Here is a 17,245-nt window from a genome sequence, read left to right as displayed (position 1 = left end):
CTTTTCTTGTGGATACTGAAGGAAAAAGAGCCCCTTGCCTGTTGCATGATTCACGTTTACCCACACAGGTGAACTCACCAYTGTCAGACCCACCTGCTGCTCTGCCCTCCCAGCTCTCGCAGGAGCAGTAGAAAGGGACAGGCTGTAAAACTGCTCCTGAAACTTTTGAAAATGCAGACAAACACCAGTGATATGCTCAGATCTTTATTAGGTGGAGGAAGGGCTATAAAGAAATGGAACTCCTAGAACATTCACTGCACTGGCGCAGGACAAGAAGGACCAGGAGTTGCCTCCAAGGCCTTTGTTTTAAAAAAAGTGGGGAGGGACAGATGAAGTTTCCATCCAGTAGCTCTGGTTTTCCTGGGAAGGTGGCTCAGGGCAAAAAGAGGTACAAGACACAGCTTATACTTTTATTTAAGAAACCGCTACATAGTTTTTGCCTCTAATGATGCAAAGGAGGTTCCAGGACACACTGAGCCATCCAAAGTCTCTTGCTAGAGAAAAACAACAYGAACAACAAAAAAATCCCCCACAAACAAAAAATAAAACCATATCCTTTCTTTTTTAATTATTGTGAAATAATTGAAAAATTAGAAGTTGAGACTGCAGCTCAAGGCCACAGTGATGAAACTGCCCACAAGAGCATGTCTTCCACAGCAAGAGGGAGGGAGGAAATGAAAGAAAGGGGAAGGCCCACAAAACATTTTTTTTTCTTTCTTTTATTTTCCCCCTCTAAGATAACAGCCATATTGGGGGTCGGGGGGGGGTGAAATCAAACCAACGGGACACTTCTTGATTTGGGTTTTTTGAAGGGCAGGTCTCCTTACTTGTCTGAATTTAGAACTGCATTAAATAAATGGGCTCCAGCTCCAAAAAAAAAAAGGGCGCAGTTTGTTTTTGACAGGAATTACAAAACCCATAGAGCTTAAAATAAAAAACAAAGAAGGATGCCCTGGTGCAGATGGAAAATGAATAATTAGTTTTCCTACAAAGAAAATAAAACAGGCTGCAAGATGCAGAAAACCACATTTAGGCTCTATTACATTTACAAATACATACATAAATATATTACATATAACAGCAACTCAAAGAGGAAGCAGGCGAGTCACATAGAGGATGGCTGGCTGGCTGCAGTTCTCCCCGCACAGACGTTTGGCTGAGCAGTTACTTTTCCTAATAATTCCAGGAATGGGCATCGGCTTTTATTTTCTTTTTTCTCATTTAATTTGTTTTCTTTTTCTTTCTTCCTCCTCTTCTTTCATTCTCTCCCCCCTCCCCGGTTTCGGATTTAGTTTGTCCAGTATGGAGAAGTGCCATAGGCGGTTTTGGTAGCCTGAGACTTTTGCTGCATGGTGCTGGGTTGGTTGCGTTGGCCAGATCCACCCTAGAAACGGGAAACAAAGGAAACAGGGCCATCAGCTGCCACAGCATTCCCAGGAAGACAAGCCCACCCCAAACGATGGCAGGGACAGCCCTGACACCCAGCAGCACAGCRATGCTTCCCCCTGAACAGATCTGTTTCTGCTTTGCACCATCTCTGCATCCCACAGTCCAGGCCAAGCAACCACAGACACACAAACCAGGAGCTCAGGGATGCCCCATCCCACTGCCTCCCACTCACAACAGGCTCAAGCACAAGGAAAGAAAGGAGCAGCGCTGGGTACAGCAAAGGAGCTTTCCCAAGGTGAGCCCAGGTGGCACACCAGACAACATGTCACACATGGAGTGCAAAATCACATCTTATTTCTGGACTCCACGGCTGAACACTTTTTTTCAGGGAATGTTTACTGTTAGGAAAGTAAACGTGTGCAGGTGAAACCAATTGGAACTGACATGAAATCTGCAAGGGATGCTTGATTTTTCCCCAGAATCACAGCAGCAATGCTCACATCCTGCCCTTCTGCCACAGACAGGGGACAGCAGTGCCTCCCTCAGCTTCACACCCCACAAACTTTCCTCCCCAGTGCACAGCAGGATGGGCTCTTCACACAATCACAGCCTGGCTGAGGCTGGCAAGGATCTCTTGAGGTGTCTTGTCCAATCCCTTTGCTCAACCACAATCACCTAGAGCCGGCTGCCCAGCACCATCTCCAGATAACTTCAGAAATGGAGACCACCAGCTTCCTGGGCAATCTGTGCGACTGCTTGGTCACTGTCCCAGCAAAAACATTTTTTTYGATATTCAGAGGGAACTTCTTGTATTCCAGTTTGCGCCCACCACCCCTGTTCCTGTCACTGGATACCGCTGGAAAGAGCCTGGCTCTGTCCTCTTACATCTTTTCCCTTTGGGTATTTCTGTACATTKATGAGATCCCCTCTCAGTGCTCTCCAGCCTGAACTGTCCCAGCTCTCCCAGCCTTTTCTCATGAGAAATCCTCCAGTCCCTTCATCATTCTTGTGGTACTGCAGTGGCCTCTCTCCAGCGTCTCCACTTYCCACAGTGGGAAGCCAAGARCTGCACACGACGCTGCAGCTGTGGCCTCACCAGGGCTGAGCAGGGGCAGGGATCAGCTCCCCTGACCTGCTGGCAATGCTGTGCCTGGTGCAGCTCAGGATCCCATTGTCCTTTTTTGCTGCAAGGGCACACTGCTGGYTCGTGGCCACCTTGGTGCCCACCAGCCCCCCCAGCTGGGTGGTCTCTGTTTCCAGCTGGGTGGTCTCTGACATACATTGGTGCATGGGGCTGTTCCTCTGCAAGGGCAAGACATGGCATTTCCCCTTGCAGAGCTCATGAGGTTCCCTCCCCAAGCTGTGCTGCCAAGGCCCTTTCCCTGTGAGCAAAGCAAACATCAGGAGGACACAAGCTCCCCAAGACCCTGCTGGGATGGGGGAGCAACGTGTCCTTGAGGACGCTGCAGAGACAGAAGGGGCCGACTCACCTGCCCATCCTGCTGAAGGTGGTGATGCAGCATCTGGGAATGAGGCTGCTGATGTGCAGGGAGGATATGGAGAAACGGGGCTGGAGCATAACCTGGGGCAGCACCAGGGTTCAGGGGCCCAGTCGATCCRAGAGCAGAAGGCAGGCTGAAGGGAGGCGGAGTGCCAGCATGGAATCCCTGCTTGTCGAACGTCTGCACAGGGGGCAATGGGCACAGCGTCAGAGACTGGTGGGAGCAGCCCCAACCAGACCACAAGAGTGGCACAAACACATCACCTGAACCTTTCACCTACCCCACGAGGACGCCAAGTCACACTGAACACCTGCAAGCACACCAGAGGATGAGTTTCAGCTCTCGTTTTCACCCGTATTTCTGCACTAATGGCTCTTGACATTTTTATTTTCACAGCTATTGTGATTTTTTTTCCCCTGACCTCTTTTCATTCAAAGGGACATGGRATGGCAGCAACTGCCTGATCGGTCCTTCCCACACTGAGTGGGCTCAGCCTAGACTTTCTCAGCCTGTCTAGAGCAGCCAAAGAAAATCACAAGAAGTTGCAGCAATATTTTCCTGCTGCTGGCCAAAGCTTGATCCCTAAGCACATAACTGACAGCTGGCTTTGTACCTGTAAGCATGGATCGCAGCCAGACACCGATTTCCCCCGCTGAGGTTGCAGGGAGGAGCAAACAGGACTTGAACATAAGCCCAGTGCACAACACAGCTTGTCAAAGCACCTTCTGCTTTGTCTGGGAAGCTGCACTGAGCAATGGCCACAGGAGAGCATGGGACACGGACCCTCGACTGTTAGAGGTGGGCATTACTGCCTGGACCCTCTGAAARCAAACAGCTTCTCTAACTCACTTCCTTTGGGGGCTCTTTTGACTCAAAATGCTAACATGCTTGACTTCCCTTGCACCCAGGACACTGCTGGCATGGGGTGGTGTGGGCACAGGAAGAACTGAGCCTCTGCCAGCAGCTGCTGTCAGAGCTGACACAGCAGAAACAGTGGAACAGAGGCTGAGACTTCAACAGCAAACAGAGCCAGCGTTAGAAATGCAATGGCCTGCTGACCCTGAGACTGGCCAGCCTGGGAACAGGAATCATCAGCCTTGGGCCTTGAGGGAAGAGGGTCCAGCATTGCTCACCTGAGTCTTGTTATAGACTGAGCCACTGATATCAGGCACACCCGTGTTACTTGAGGTCACAGAAACACCTGGAAAACAAAAATGACACCAACAGTGAGAAYGTCAGGCCCCAGCCAGCATCATCCCAAGCTTTGCTCCTGGCACCTCTGGGAGCCTTAGGGGATGCACTGCCCTGCTGGTTCTCTGTGYTCTCAGACCCACAGCACCCAAATGGGAACAGAAGAAAGGGTTCAGCTTCTTGTCCCCACTGCAAAAGCCCACTGGGATAAATCACCCAGGTCCCCAACCCAGCTGTTAACACTTGGATTCCAATGCATTTCAGCAGACAGCAGCTGGTTGCACTGAACATTTATTGAAGCTCACAAAAAGCCAGCTTTCCCCTAGGGTCAGGGGTGCATTCGGCTCTACTGCAGCATTCAGGAGCTTTCCAGTAGTGCCCTGAGTGATGAGACTCAGATCTGCTACACATCTGAGCCCTTGTCCTTCCACATCCTGCACAAGAGTGAGGTCTGCAGTGCTCCCCTGCCCTGACAGAATCAGCATCACTGGCTCAGACTGGCTTCCACCCGGACTGGCTGGTGCCACAACAGGCTCAGAAACACTCACCACAATGGTGGCTCTCAAGCCACACTCGTTCAGGGTTTCAGAGAGGGGTGGCTCTGATCATTTCACTTGGATCAGAATAAAGCCAGCAGTTGCTTTGTTCAGTGAATCAGAGGACCGGACTCGGAGGGTGTGCAGTGCTCTAAGCTTGTAACCCTYCTTGGGGTCTATTCCTTTCTGGATTGCTTCTCCATCGAGCAGTGTGATGACCAAATGCASAGCAAATGCTTGGTACTTGCTTGAGCACAAGGATGAACCAGTTAGTGCTAAGCAGCCCAGCATACACTTCTGAAATCAAACCTGCATGTGCCGAATAAAGCTTTTGTATAAGCTGCAGAAATTCTTCAGCTTTTATGGTCAAGAAGGAAACATCTCCAGGCATGACATAAGGCTATGAGTTACAGGGTGTACAAGCGTCAGCTAGACAGCCCAGAGAGGTGTGAGGTGCCCTGCTCCTCTCTAACACACAGCTCTCTAGGTGCCTACTTAATTTAAATTTTAAATCTAGCCATGATTTGGCAGAGGAGAAATTTAAAATCTAGCCATTATTTGGCAGAGGATCATTTTGCAACAGCACTTAACTGCTAGGGTTTCAGAAAAACAGCACTGTTGAAGGAACACTATGCTCTTCAGCAAAGAAAGCTTTGGCTTCATAAACAGCTTACCATTTCTCCCATGWGTAATTGAACCAAGCTGTGCATCAGCCACACAAATCCTTACGCAAAGTTCAGCCATGACAACTGGGCCATTAGAAAAGCATTTTGTATACGGGAGACGGAGAAACAGCTTGGATCGTGACCCTGTTTAGAGCTGATTGTTGCATTGACTGCACGACACTGGGTGTTTGCCCTACTAAATCCCACTCCAGAGCAACCTCCAGGCTCATTGTGTTACCTTTCCCAGGTCCAGAGCCAGCAGATTTGTTTTGTGCTTGAGATGACCCACTGTAGCCTCCTTTGCTGTAATCTCCAGCTGCCGTTCCCTGCGTTAAGTCATCGTAGCCTGCGGTGTGCACAAGACACGGCATTAGGGTTTGCGGGCGGTGCCACGGCGCTCACCGGGACACAGGGGCCGAGGGCTTACCTGCACCGTAGCTGTGCTGGTTGTAGCCACTCGCCTGCTGGAAGGGAGTCGACGCCGTGTTCAGGTTGACTCCATGCTGTTTAGCAGATGCTGGAGGTACCTGGACAAAGGACAGGAACAAAAGGCGCTGTTAGGTGGGGAACGCAGGCTCCCTCTGCCACCTAGTGGGGAAGGCACCTTCCACCGCATGAAGGGAATCCTGTCTGGAGCCGGGAGGATTGGGATTTCATGGGACAGCTTACAGCAGAAACTCGCTAGAGTGGATCTGTGCCCCAGGATTTCTCCTAGAGCTGTCCCAGTGATTGCAGTGCAGCCCTCCCTCAGAACAGGCGGCGTATTTCTTTCATATGTTGAATCTAAGCAGCAAATTTTTGCTCATAAAACAGTAGAACCACAGAATCAAAGTAAACATCAGTTCCTGCCTAAGCCTGTTCATAAAATACTGTCCTGCAGGGCCCTAAATAGCCTCATCTACTCTTCTGCCTGGAGCAGCACCTCTTCCCAAACAACCTTCTTCTTCCTCAGACTTCCAGCCCTGCTCTCTGACTTTATGGAGTCTCCTCCATCCAGGATCTCCACTCACTGGCTCAACTTTGGGTCTCCTCTTGACCCTCCAGAGATTAGGAGGGGCTTTCAGGAACATCAGACCCACAAGCTGTAGCTGTCAGCTCTTTACAGAAATGTGCACAAGGGTCCATGAGTTCTGGCCTTTTAATTTTTGTGCGCTCTTCTGACTGGGACTGCAGCTCTTTTCTCATGTTGCATGTTTTTGGAGATCTCCTGCAGAATGGGGAAGCTGACTCTATTCCATTCTAATGAAATTCCACCTAAATCTGACTCCAGCTCTGAGATCCTCAGTATGAGGAAGCTGTGGACCTGCTGGAGCAGATCCAATGGAGACTATGAAGATGATCATAGTGATGAGCACCTCTCCTATGAGGATAGGCTGAGTGTTGGGGCTGTTGAGCTTGGAGAAAAGAAGGCTCTGGGYAGACCTTCCTGTGACCTTAAAGAACGCTTATAGGAAAGATGGGAAAMACATTTTACCAGGCCCTGTAGTGACAGAACAAAGAGCAGTGTTTTTAAACTGAAAGATGGCAGATTTAGATTAGATACAAAGAAAATAGTCTGTGAGGTTGGTGTGGCACTGCCAGAGGTTGCCCAGAGAAGGTGTGGATGGCCCACCCCTGGAAGCATACAGGGTCAGGCTGGATGGGGCTCTGAGCAATCTGGTCTAATGGCAGGTGTCCCTGCCCATGGCAGAGAGATTGGAATGAGATGGTCTTTGATGATCCCTTCCAACACAAACTTCCCTGTAATTCCAAGATGTAGAGTGTTTGGGCTGGAGAAAGCAAAACCCGAGAGGCACACTTGGAAGGGTCACAGTTTAGGATGCCACACTTACAAACATGGTTGGCCCATACTGGAATGCACTGGGAACACCGGGCATTCCAGCGTAGTAAGGGAGCCCAGTGTAGCTGTACCCTGGGGGCAGGGTYGGGTTGAGGAAGGGCTGCTGGGTGGTGTGATGAGTCTGTGTCTGGTTCTGCTGTGGCTGGGCCAGCGTGGTCGCAGGAGCAGGAGAGGCAGAGTCTCCACGGCCAAATTTTGTTACATCACCTGTGAAATAAAGAGCTTATCAGGAATGCTATCAAAGATACTGCAAAGGTGGAGAATTCAGTGGGTTTAAATTCTCTGAATACAAGCAGACAGCTACAGAAGAGGACACATTCTACACCTGAAAGCCTGCAGTTGTTGATGGGAAGCCCTCACCCAGTCTCTGTTCCTGACAGCCACAGGGATATTGCCTGTTGGTGGCACAGAACTCTGTGCTATGGGCTGGTTGCTAATCCATTGATAAACAGAGATGCCAATACTCACCTATCTCACACGGTCTGAGCAGACTCATTACTATTAGATCATTGCAATAAAACATGCTAAAGCAGAAGCATGGTAAATAGCAAGAGAGCCAATGGTTGTTGGGTTAAAGTGTGACTCTCCTGGAGGTTAACCTGTTTAGCTAAGCTTCATGGGCTGAAAGCAGGTTAGGATTTACAGGCAGTGAATGGGCATATTTTTGTCAATGTGTGTTTATTTGTCAAGCATGACTAGTTAGGATGTCCAGTTCCTCACACCACCAAAGTTCTGAAGACAGTAGCTGAAGGCCAGGAAAGCAAGGCTTGCATCGTGGGCCACCTTATTGAAGAAGCAGGAAGGGAAATTCAGTTATTAACCCAAAAACAGCCTCCCAAGAGAAGTGATCATGAAGCAGAAAATTCACAAACACTGGTATTTTCTGGCAGCCTACAGAGCACCATGTTCACATGTTTTTTAAGGAGGTGACATACATCAATCCTTTCTATCTCATTCCAAGCCAGTATTCCATTTTGTTGGTTATCAGGAAGTATGACAGCACTTAATACCATCATTATAGGAACTACAAAGCCTGTGGCTACAGTTTTAAGCTGTAATCAGATGGCAGTGGATGAAAACCACTGGCTGAAAATCCTGGATGGAATTAATATCGTCTTTGCACAGTGACAGCTAAAGAGCAATAGTAGGAATGAGGAAGGGTGTCTTTGATCACAGAAAGGAAAAGCAATTCCTCTTTGAACAAGAGGCAGGAAGACCTGCACTGAGAAACCAGCACATCTCACCTGTCATCCTTGTCCTTAAACAGCACTCACCTGAGTATGGGTTGTTAGCAAGGCTCCCATCTCTGCCTGTCAAGGTTGCTGGAGCAGGGAATGTAATTCCGTAGTAATCCTTGGAAAGAGACAACATAATTTATTAACAGTTGAAACTGTAACACAGCKGGACAACTCTTAAGAACTGCACACTATACACAGACGAAAACTTTAAAAGCAGGAACTAAAGGAGGTTTGGGTGGAAGCTGACCTTATGTCATGGAGCAGAACTGAAAATTTACCTGAATCCTCAAGCTAAAAATAAACCTAGTTTATATAGACACTTTCCATATTATATACAAATATTTAATCTCTTAATAGTAAGTTAAAGACAATGACTAAGTGGTTTTCCTCACAGCTCCCAGCTCTGAGCTCATTTTCCAGGGAGACTGCCTGAGAACTGACTATTGTGGGTCAAAGGCATGGGGTCAGGCCAGGACTGTAATCACAACATGGATGTAACTCTAAGGGTTTTGCTCTTGTACCATGCCCTGTTTTCTACAAGTGGAAATGTCAGCTTGGAAAACAGCAAAAAACATTAAAAGAGAGAAAAATAGTTACTATTGGATCACTGGAAAATTTATTTAAACTACTTTAGAGAAGACCTGAGATCAGCAGTCTCTGAAGTGGGACATACATCACAATCCATTGAGGTAGGATTGTGGGGCAGGAAGAAAATGGATTTGGTACCTTTGTTAAATACAACTTAGAAAATTTTTAAATAGTATTTGYTTAACCTTTCTCTTCTTTTTCTCAGTTTTATTTTTGCGTATATTTTATAACATATATATTAGTACAGGGATATATGTATATAATTCAGAAAAAAAGTATTGAAGGTGAGTGCTCACACGTTTTCTACTGATGGGATGCATGATAAAAATGGTGGAAACCACTGCCTTAGATTATTCTTCTAGATACTCCAAAAAAGGTAAGCACTACTAGAARGCTTGCACTCTGAAATGACAAGGACATGCTAGCAAAACGGAAGCAGTATTTTGACTTCAGTTTGGGAGAAAAGGCAGGATGTTTGCCCTTCTGCCTCCAGGTGAACTCTGCCTGTGGGTCTGGTTYTCTATTTCTGTCCTCCTAATTTTCATATTCTACTCCTTACCACCCTCAATTCAGAAAGAGATAATGTTTTAAGCAGTAAAGCATCCATTTCCACACATTCTCAAACACTAGAAAAGTCTCTTGCTATGTCATACCCCTCTCTGCAAATGCCAGAACACCTCAAATGTTTTCTCAGAGCTGACAGCACTCTCCACCTTGTTCCACCTCCGTGCATCACTTCCCTGTCTCCTACACTCAATCCTCCATCACTGAATGTGAAACCATGTGGCAAAGTTTTAGTATTGCAGGTGCTTTCTGTAACTTGCAATGATGCTTTTATTTCATCAACCTTTCCTTCCCTGGTAACTCCCCCTTATGAACTCCAGCATGAATCACTTGGCAAAACACAACTAAACTCACATTAAAAGTCTTAGCAGGTTAAAGCAGCAGTCCCATACATTTCTGATGAAAATGCCAACAGAAAAAGATTTAGAGAAGAGATGTGAACGCAATTCAGCGTGTATGAACTGACACACTAACATCTTCCCCCTATACACACTGGACAAAATGCAATGAAATCTGTGTGAGAAGAGGGTGTAAGGGCTGCAATTATTCTCACTGCACCTCAGTTAGGGGAAAGCCACATCAGTGCTGAATAGTTTTGTCCTACATGTGCATACACATATTCAAACTAAAAACTCGTTAGAAAATACGAGTGCAAGGTGGTTGGTTATGTCTTCAGTTCATGCCTGCCTGAAGGAAAATATCAGAGAAGGCACTCTGCTCTTCACACATCACAGATATCTCTTGACCTACAAAGGGAGAAGCTGCCTAAAGCCAAAASTGAAATACCAGAAATAGGCTCAAAAAGTGAGGCAAAAAAGGATGAAACAAAGTGTGATGATGAAATATAAGTCATGGAGCAGGTTGCTGAGTACTACACCAGCGGAGGCACTCGTAAGATCTTTGCAACAGAGGAGACAGCATACCCCAATGTAACACACACCAGAAGAATCCAGACAACAAAAAAACCCACAGTGAGAATTTACAATAAAAATATGCAGAGTACTTAATTGGGTTAAATTTTAAAAAGAACCTCAGGAGAAAATCCCAGTCTTGCCTTATCAGCAGTCATCAGAATGTTTTACTGCTAGAAATCACACAGGAAGCAGTGACAACTTTCACTTGGAACTTTGCCCACTTTCACTTTTCCCATGTAAGTAGACTGGCACGTGAAATACAAATATTCCCACCTATTCCTGCCCCCCGACCATCTCATACTGCCACATTTTCACAAAAAAATTCTCAACACAATTAAAAAAMCCCCAAATCTAAAAACTATAAACACTGCATGAATAGTGATGAAAAATCCATTRTGACATCTGTATATTTATTTCTGACTACCAGTATATCATGGGTAGTTAACTCTGGATGCAGGGGAGATGGCCCCAAAAAATWCTGCAATATGTTTGCAAGAGACAGAAAAAATCCCTGCACTAACAAAGCTGCAGATGCCATAGAACAAATAAAAAAATATTAAAATATATTTAAAAATATAAACAGAATTTTAAAGAGACTGAGAGATTAACAATATTAATAAGAAACATACAAAATAAGAACTATATACAAATAATATTAGTGCCTGAAATAAGAAAAATGAGGTACTGGTAAGTAGAGAAATTTTAAAATAAAATCCCCCAAAAAGCAACACACAAAACAGATGAAAAGACAATCCTGAAACATCCTCAGCACAGCCACCCAGAAAACAACTTCTGTTACACTTTGATCTCCTGTAATAGCATAGTAGGAGGCTCCCCTGGCAGCAGCCCTGAGAAAGAGTCAACTCCTGTTCTCATAGCAGGGCCCCCTCCTGGTCAGTGCCAWGCACAACCAAAACCCTCAAGACAAAGCAAATGAGAAAACAAAAAGTGAAAACGGAAAAAGAAAAATTATGTCTAAAAAGACAGGGATGGTAATGATGATGATGAAAAGAAAGCATGGGCACATAAAGCTGCCCACCAGCAGCACCCCATGCACAGCAACCACCACCACCGAGCCAGACCAGGCTCCTGCAGCACCCACAGCTCCACCATGGCCAGACCTGGATGCCCACAGCCCTGCCTGCGGCACAGCAACCTGGCACTGCTGCTCCTCGCCACGGCTCTGGCCACCGGCCTCCCGTGCCATCACCTGCCGACCCACGACCCTGGGAATGCACTCCAGCTTCTCCAGAACATGGCTTCGAGTACAACAGAGCCCTGCCACCTGCGAGATGCACCTTTCTTCCCCGACACCCTCCGCCGCAACAACCTCCACCCGCAACAAGCCGCCGCCGCCGCCYTASGCATCCTCCAGGGCCTCTTCCAGACCCTCAACGACAWCAGCACCCGCCACCACTGGCACACCCAGCCTCGCAACGACCTCCTCAACCAACTCCAGCACCACATCCACCACCTCGAGCCATGCCTCCGCAATAGCACCACGCTCTTCAAGGGACCCCGCAACACGCTGCTCACCATCAACAAGTACTTCAGGGACATCCAACGCTTYCTCCAAGCCCACAACCACAGCGCCTGCGCCTGGGACCACGTCCGTATGGAAGCTCTTGAGTGCTTCAAACATGTGGACAGACTCATACGGCAAATGAAGCACCAGGCTGCTCTGGACCCCACTAAACCCACGGATACCAAACTCCCATCCCCAGCCAGCATGAGAGGTCACAGATTGAGCGGTGACAGCAGCTCGCCCAGTACCGCTCACGCCTCTCCCAGTCAGAATCATGAGCTGATGGGGAAATGGGTATGACTGTGGTGAGACAGGGGCCAGGCTGTGGCACAGCCCACATACCCAAACCATAGCCACTGGAGAGGAGGGAAGAGGAAATCTCTGCGCTGCACACAGCTGCGAGGCATTGGGGATAGGSGTGGTACATACTACCTGTGAAATAATCGCTCTCATCCAGACTGCAACTTCACCTGATGAACAGCAAGGGGATCATGGACGCTGGGGGGGGGGGGATACTGTGGGACTCGCACGCCAATCACTGTTTATCACAAAACTCTGTTTACTTATTTAATTGATTAATTGACGTAYTTGTTTATTTATTTATTTGGCTAGCCATTTATTTATTTATTTATTCTTTTGTTAGAAATAAAGACTTTTTGTAAAAACAAAAAATGAAAAAGCAAAGCTGTGGTCATTGCGCTTCAAGCTTATACCTGACAGGCAAAGACATGGTCCCTGCAGGGAGGCAGGGATCAATCTCCCCTCTGCAGCCTGTATTGCCAGTACCTGCTGCCTGGATCGAAGACTATGGACAGGAGACCTCTCTCAGGGACCCACCCTGGTCCTGTAGCCCACAGGCATCTCTTAGAATTAGTTGCCAGACCCCTTTGGGGCACCCATTTACCCAGATGGCATCATGCCTGCCCTGCACACTTCCCTCTCTCCCACCACCACAYTTTCCCTTCCAGACCATCCAGTAACGGTCAAGAGATGAAAGCCACCTCCAAACCATCATCCCACCACAAACAACCATCATGCAACGCCGCAGCACTGCTTCGGAACAAKCAGGGTGGCATAGACAAAGTGCACCTCAAAGAATCAAGGAGAAGACCCACCAAAGTCTGCAGAGATTTGACCAAGGCAAAGAAGCCCAGTGCTACCAGCTCCAGCCAAAAAACCCTAAAAAGACACAAAACCCACAGGAGATGCTGAGAACTGCTCACTGCTCTGCAAAGGCCACCACAACCGGTCCAGGATGCTCCTGCCTGTGCTTACACACTGGTGCCATGGGGACCTGCTGCAGTACACAGAGCACATTGCCCTTGTCCTTCTTCATCCCAACACCTTATTAGCAAGCAAAGAGATCCATCACCCAAATACCACTACCCAACATGGTCCAATCCAACCACCACAGCATTTGCCATGAAGGAAACTGCCCATGAACAACCAGCACCAGCTGCTCCTTCACCCTCCAACCACCACCCCAAAAGTATCTGCCCCAGGTCAGTAGCTCTGGCCTCCTCCTGCATGGAACAAAGTGTTTTCCTGTGCTCAAAAGACCTCCATTACTGTATCACTGCAAGGACACTGCTTTGTGCAAACACAGATGATCACTCCCCACTTACCTGGAGGATGAGAAAACAAGAGGCACCGAATACAGAATCATAAAATCATTAAGGCTGGAAAAGACCAAATTCCACTAAGCCAGATCACAAAGTGCCACATCTACTCTTTAACACTTTCAGGGATGGTGGCTCCACCACGTCCCTGGGGAGCCTGGTTTCAATGCTTGACCACTCCTTCAGTGAGTAAATTTTACCTAATGTCCAAACTGAACCTTCTCTGGCACAACTTGAGGCCATTTTCCTTTTGTATTGCTAGCAGCCTGGGAGAAAAGGCACCAATCCCCACATGGTTATAATCTTTTGTTAGGTCATTGTAGAGAGCGATAGGGTTCCCCCAGGCCTCCTTTTCCCCAGACTAAACCCCCTGAGTTCCCTCCACTTCTCCTCATGTGATTCACTCACTCTACACACTATCCCAGCTCCATCCCTTTCTCTGGATATGCTACAGCACCTCACTATCYTTCTTGCTGTGAGTGAACAAAACCAAGCACAAATTCAAGGTGTGGCCTCTCCAGTGCCCAGCACAGGGCGATGGTCACTGCCCTGGTCCTCCTGGCCACGCTGTTGCTCACACAAGCCCAGTGCCTTTGGCTTCTTGGACATCTGGTYACACTCCAGCTCATGTTCAGCCACTGAAAACCAACACCTSCAGRTCCTTTCCCACTGGGCCATTGTATCCCAGCCTGGAGCTGCAGGGGTTGTAGTGACCCTGCAGCAGGACCCAGCACCTGCCTGGTTGAACCTCACCCCATTGGCCTCAGCCCATGGATGCAGCCTGTYCAGATCCCTCTGCAGAGCCTCCCTGCCCTCCAGCACATCAACACTGCCACACAGCTTGGTGCTGTCCTCACACTGACTGAGRSTGCTCTCAGTTCCCTCATTTAGACCATTGATAAAGATATCACAAGGACTGGGACCAATACTGATCTCTGGGGGACACCACTAGTGACCATCTGCCTGCTGGAAGTAATTCCATTTACCAGCACTGTCTGGGCCAGGCCATCACAACTCAGGGAACAGAGGAACAGGACACCTAAGTGACAAGCAGTTGTATCTCCAGGAGAATTCTATGGGATGCAGTGTCAAAGACTTTTCTGAAGTCCAGGAAGTCAACATCCCCAGCCTTTCCCTCATCCTCTAACAGGGTGACCTTGTTACAGATGGAGATGGGGTCAGGCTGTTACGCCTTTCACAAACCCGTTCTGGCTGGGCCTGACCCCCTGGATCTCCTGTGTGTGCCATGTGATGGCACTCAAGAAGAGAGCTCTCCATAAGCTTCCCCAGCACTGAGGTCAGGCTGACAGGCCTGCAGCTCCCCAGACTCTACTTTGAACCCTTCCTGAAGATAAACATTACACTGGCCACCCTTCAGTTGCCTGAACTTCCTTGGTTACCCAGGACTGCAGGGAAATGATGGGAAGTTGCTTAGCAAGCTCTYCTACCAGGTCTCTTACCTATTCAGGTACACAGTTTCTAGATGAAACTTGCACTTTGTACCACTGTCCTCCTGATGCTCCTAACCAGAAATAATACCCTGTGATGTCAGGAATGGGGACCTCATTGGTTCTGTCTTCTCTGAGGTGGCTGAAGAAACTAAACCATTCTCAGACAAAAACAGGAGTGGTGGTAAAACACAAGCTTGAAAACAGGGAATTTAAACATGAAAGAATTAACAGACTTGTATGATTTTTTAATGTGAAAATGATACAACACCAGAATAGGGATTAGAGAGGCTGAGTGATATCCATTCCTGGAGACACTTCTAAAAGCACCACTGGACAAAGACATGAGCAGCCTCTTCTGATACGACCACCTCTCAGGTTATACAAGGCAAAACAGACAATTAAAATATATTTTTAAAAACTCCTTTATTGTTCAAAAATAACAGCTTAGAGGACACATCTTAAAGCCCATCACAATGGAAGCCATACTGTGAAAGGGAAGCAAGAGACTGCAAAAGCTTCCTCAATAAACACTCAATGCTCAGAGCCTCTTCGTCAGAGACCATCTGTACCTAATGAGAAATAAATCACTTAAAACTATTTCAAATTCTAAAATGAAACAATGTACTCATATGAATACAAAACCAAGACGCATATGGTAAACTAAAAACAAAAAAACAATTAATGGAGGATTACAAAAGGACCTGGGGAGTGTCCCACGTGGAATGGAAGTGTTGAACATTTATCAGGGAAGGTCTCCCATTGAGGTTCAGAAGGGACCCCCTTGCTTACTAAACTCCTTCTCAGAGAAGCCTGGGTGCAGTTTAATGCAATCATAGTCCAGATTTGGTAAACGGCTCTTCTCTAAAGAATTATGTATGTGCAACTGAGCCTTTATATGACTGTCCTGAAGCATCATGGACATATATAATTATATAGGAAATATTTGTATGGTATAAGCAAATCATTAAAATGTAGTATGCCAGTAATTAAAGAACTTTAATTAGAATTATCTATTACATGTCTCAGATAGTTGTAACTACTTGTACGRTGCACTACTAAACCAACCCTTTCAAAGCCAGCTTCATAAAGACCTAGAGAATAATGTCATAAACCAATGACTGTGGGCAAGTACTTTTGTTCAGCTTCAAGGAATAACCACACAATGGAGGAATCTCCATGCACACTAATAGAAGGGGTGTGCTGGAAATCCCTGGAGTTAACGTGCACAACTGAAATTTTCAGAATAAAAAAACTAATTCCAATGCATTATAAGGTAGGACAGCTCAATCAACTCAGAAACCTCTCAGCAATTGAAAACCTACTTATCAGTAACCTACCAGTACCACCACTTCCTTCTTTCTAGAACTCCACCAGTGCAATTCTCAGCAAAGAAACACTACTTCAAAAATAAACAGAACACTCAACCCTGGAGGAGTTCACTGCAGCTGATTTTAGCATTCTTTAACATCAAAAASTTGGTCACTTTCCCTGTCCACCATCACAAATAAGGTTAGGAAAAAGGGTAAAGCCCGAGATACTACACGACATCTGAAGCAGAGTGTCCTACGATACGGAAGAAGGGAAATTCAGTGAAACAGAGGAAGGGAGACACCCACACACAGAAAGGAAAAACCACAAAAAACCCACAACATCACCCAAAAAGAACAATGTGTCGCTAACTGGGCATTTCATCCCAAAACCGTGCCACAATAGAAAACACACGAGCAACAACATTTCCACAGAAAAAAAAACAACCACCAACATCATCCCCTACAAGAGACACCCCAAAAAACCATTGCCCTGAGACCACCACAGCCAAAACAACAAATTGGAAACCACAGAGGAAATGCCCAGCAATCAGAAACTGATGAAYGGAAAGCTGCCGCCATACAAAGCYRCACCAGCCGGCAGCASCCCGAGCACAGCCGCCACCACCAAGCCTCAGCAGGCTCCTGCCCAGCACCACCCGACGGCACCCACTCACCCACCATGCCTGCGCCCACAGCCCCACGGCCACGCCTGCCGCACGCCGCCCCGCCGCTCCTGCTTCTCCTCACGGCTCTGGCCACCGCMCTCGCMTGCCAACACCTCTGGACCCCCGACGACACCTTCCCCGCCGACGCGCTCCGCCTCCTCCGCGACATGGCTCCCAGCCACGCACAGCCCTGCCACCTGCAACAGCCGCCCTTCTTCCCCGACGCCCTCCGCCACAACAACCTCCAC

At 47.5% G+C, this 17,245-nt stretch overlaps 3 protein-coding genes across 3 annotated transcripts in view; 2 read left to right on the top strand and 1 right to left on the bottom strand.

The window, feature by feature from the left end:
* Window positions 1–396: 396 nt before the first annotated feature.
* LOC130573263 (ubiquitin-associated protein 2-like) lies at window positions 397–8,511 on the bottom strand. Its single transcript, XM_057365588.1, is given in 8 exon segments — window positions 397–1,384; window positions 2,880–2,974; window positions 2,976–3,071; window positions 4,025–4,092; window positions 5,522–5,629; window positions 5,711–5,810; window positions 7,116–7,330; window positions 8,398–8,511. Coding segments are annotated over 8 exon segments (942 nt in total). The 5' UTR covers window positions 8,495–8,511; the 3' UTR covers window positions 397–1,221.
* Window positions 8,512–8,590: 79 nt separating this feature from the next.
* On the top strand, window positions 8,591–12,530 carry LOC130573264 (interferon-like). The gene has a single exon (XM_057365589.1). It carries the CDS (start codon window positions 11,479–11,481, stop codon window positions 12,250–12,252), a length of 774 nt encoding a protein of 257 aa, XP_057221572.1. The 5' UTR covers window positions 8,591–11,478; the 3' UTR covers window positions 12,253–12,530.
* Window positions 12,531–16,920: 4,390 nt separating this feature from the next.
* LOC130573274 (interferon-like) overlaps window positions 16,921–17,245 on the top strand; it is a 965-nt gene continuing 640 nt past the window's right edge. Inside the window, exon 1 of the mRNA XM_057365601.1 lies at window positions 16,921–17,245. Within this exon, the coding sequence (XP_057221584.1) occupies window positions 17,012–17,245 (234 nt within the window). The 5' untranslated portion in view covers window positions 16,921–17,011.

The sequence above is a fragment of the Malurus melanocephalus genome, unplaced genomic scaffold, assembly GCF_030028575.1.
Source record: "Malurus melanocephalus ecotype Western Australia unplaced genomic scaffold, MMel_1.1 scaffold_55, whole genome shotgun sequence".
NCBI lineage: Eukaryota > Metazoa > Chordata > Aves > Passeriformes > Maluridae > Malurus > Malurus melanocephalus.
The sequence above is the reverse complement of the archived record's forward strand: the minus strand, read 5'-3'. Positions and strand labels throughout refer to the sequence as shown.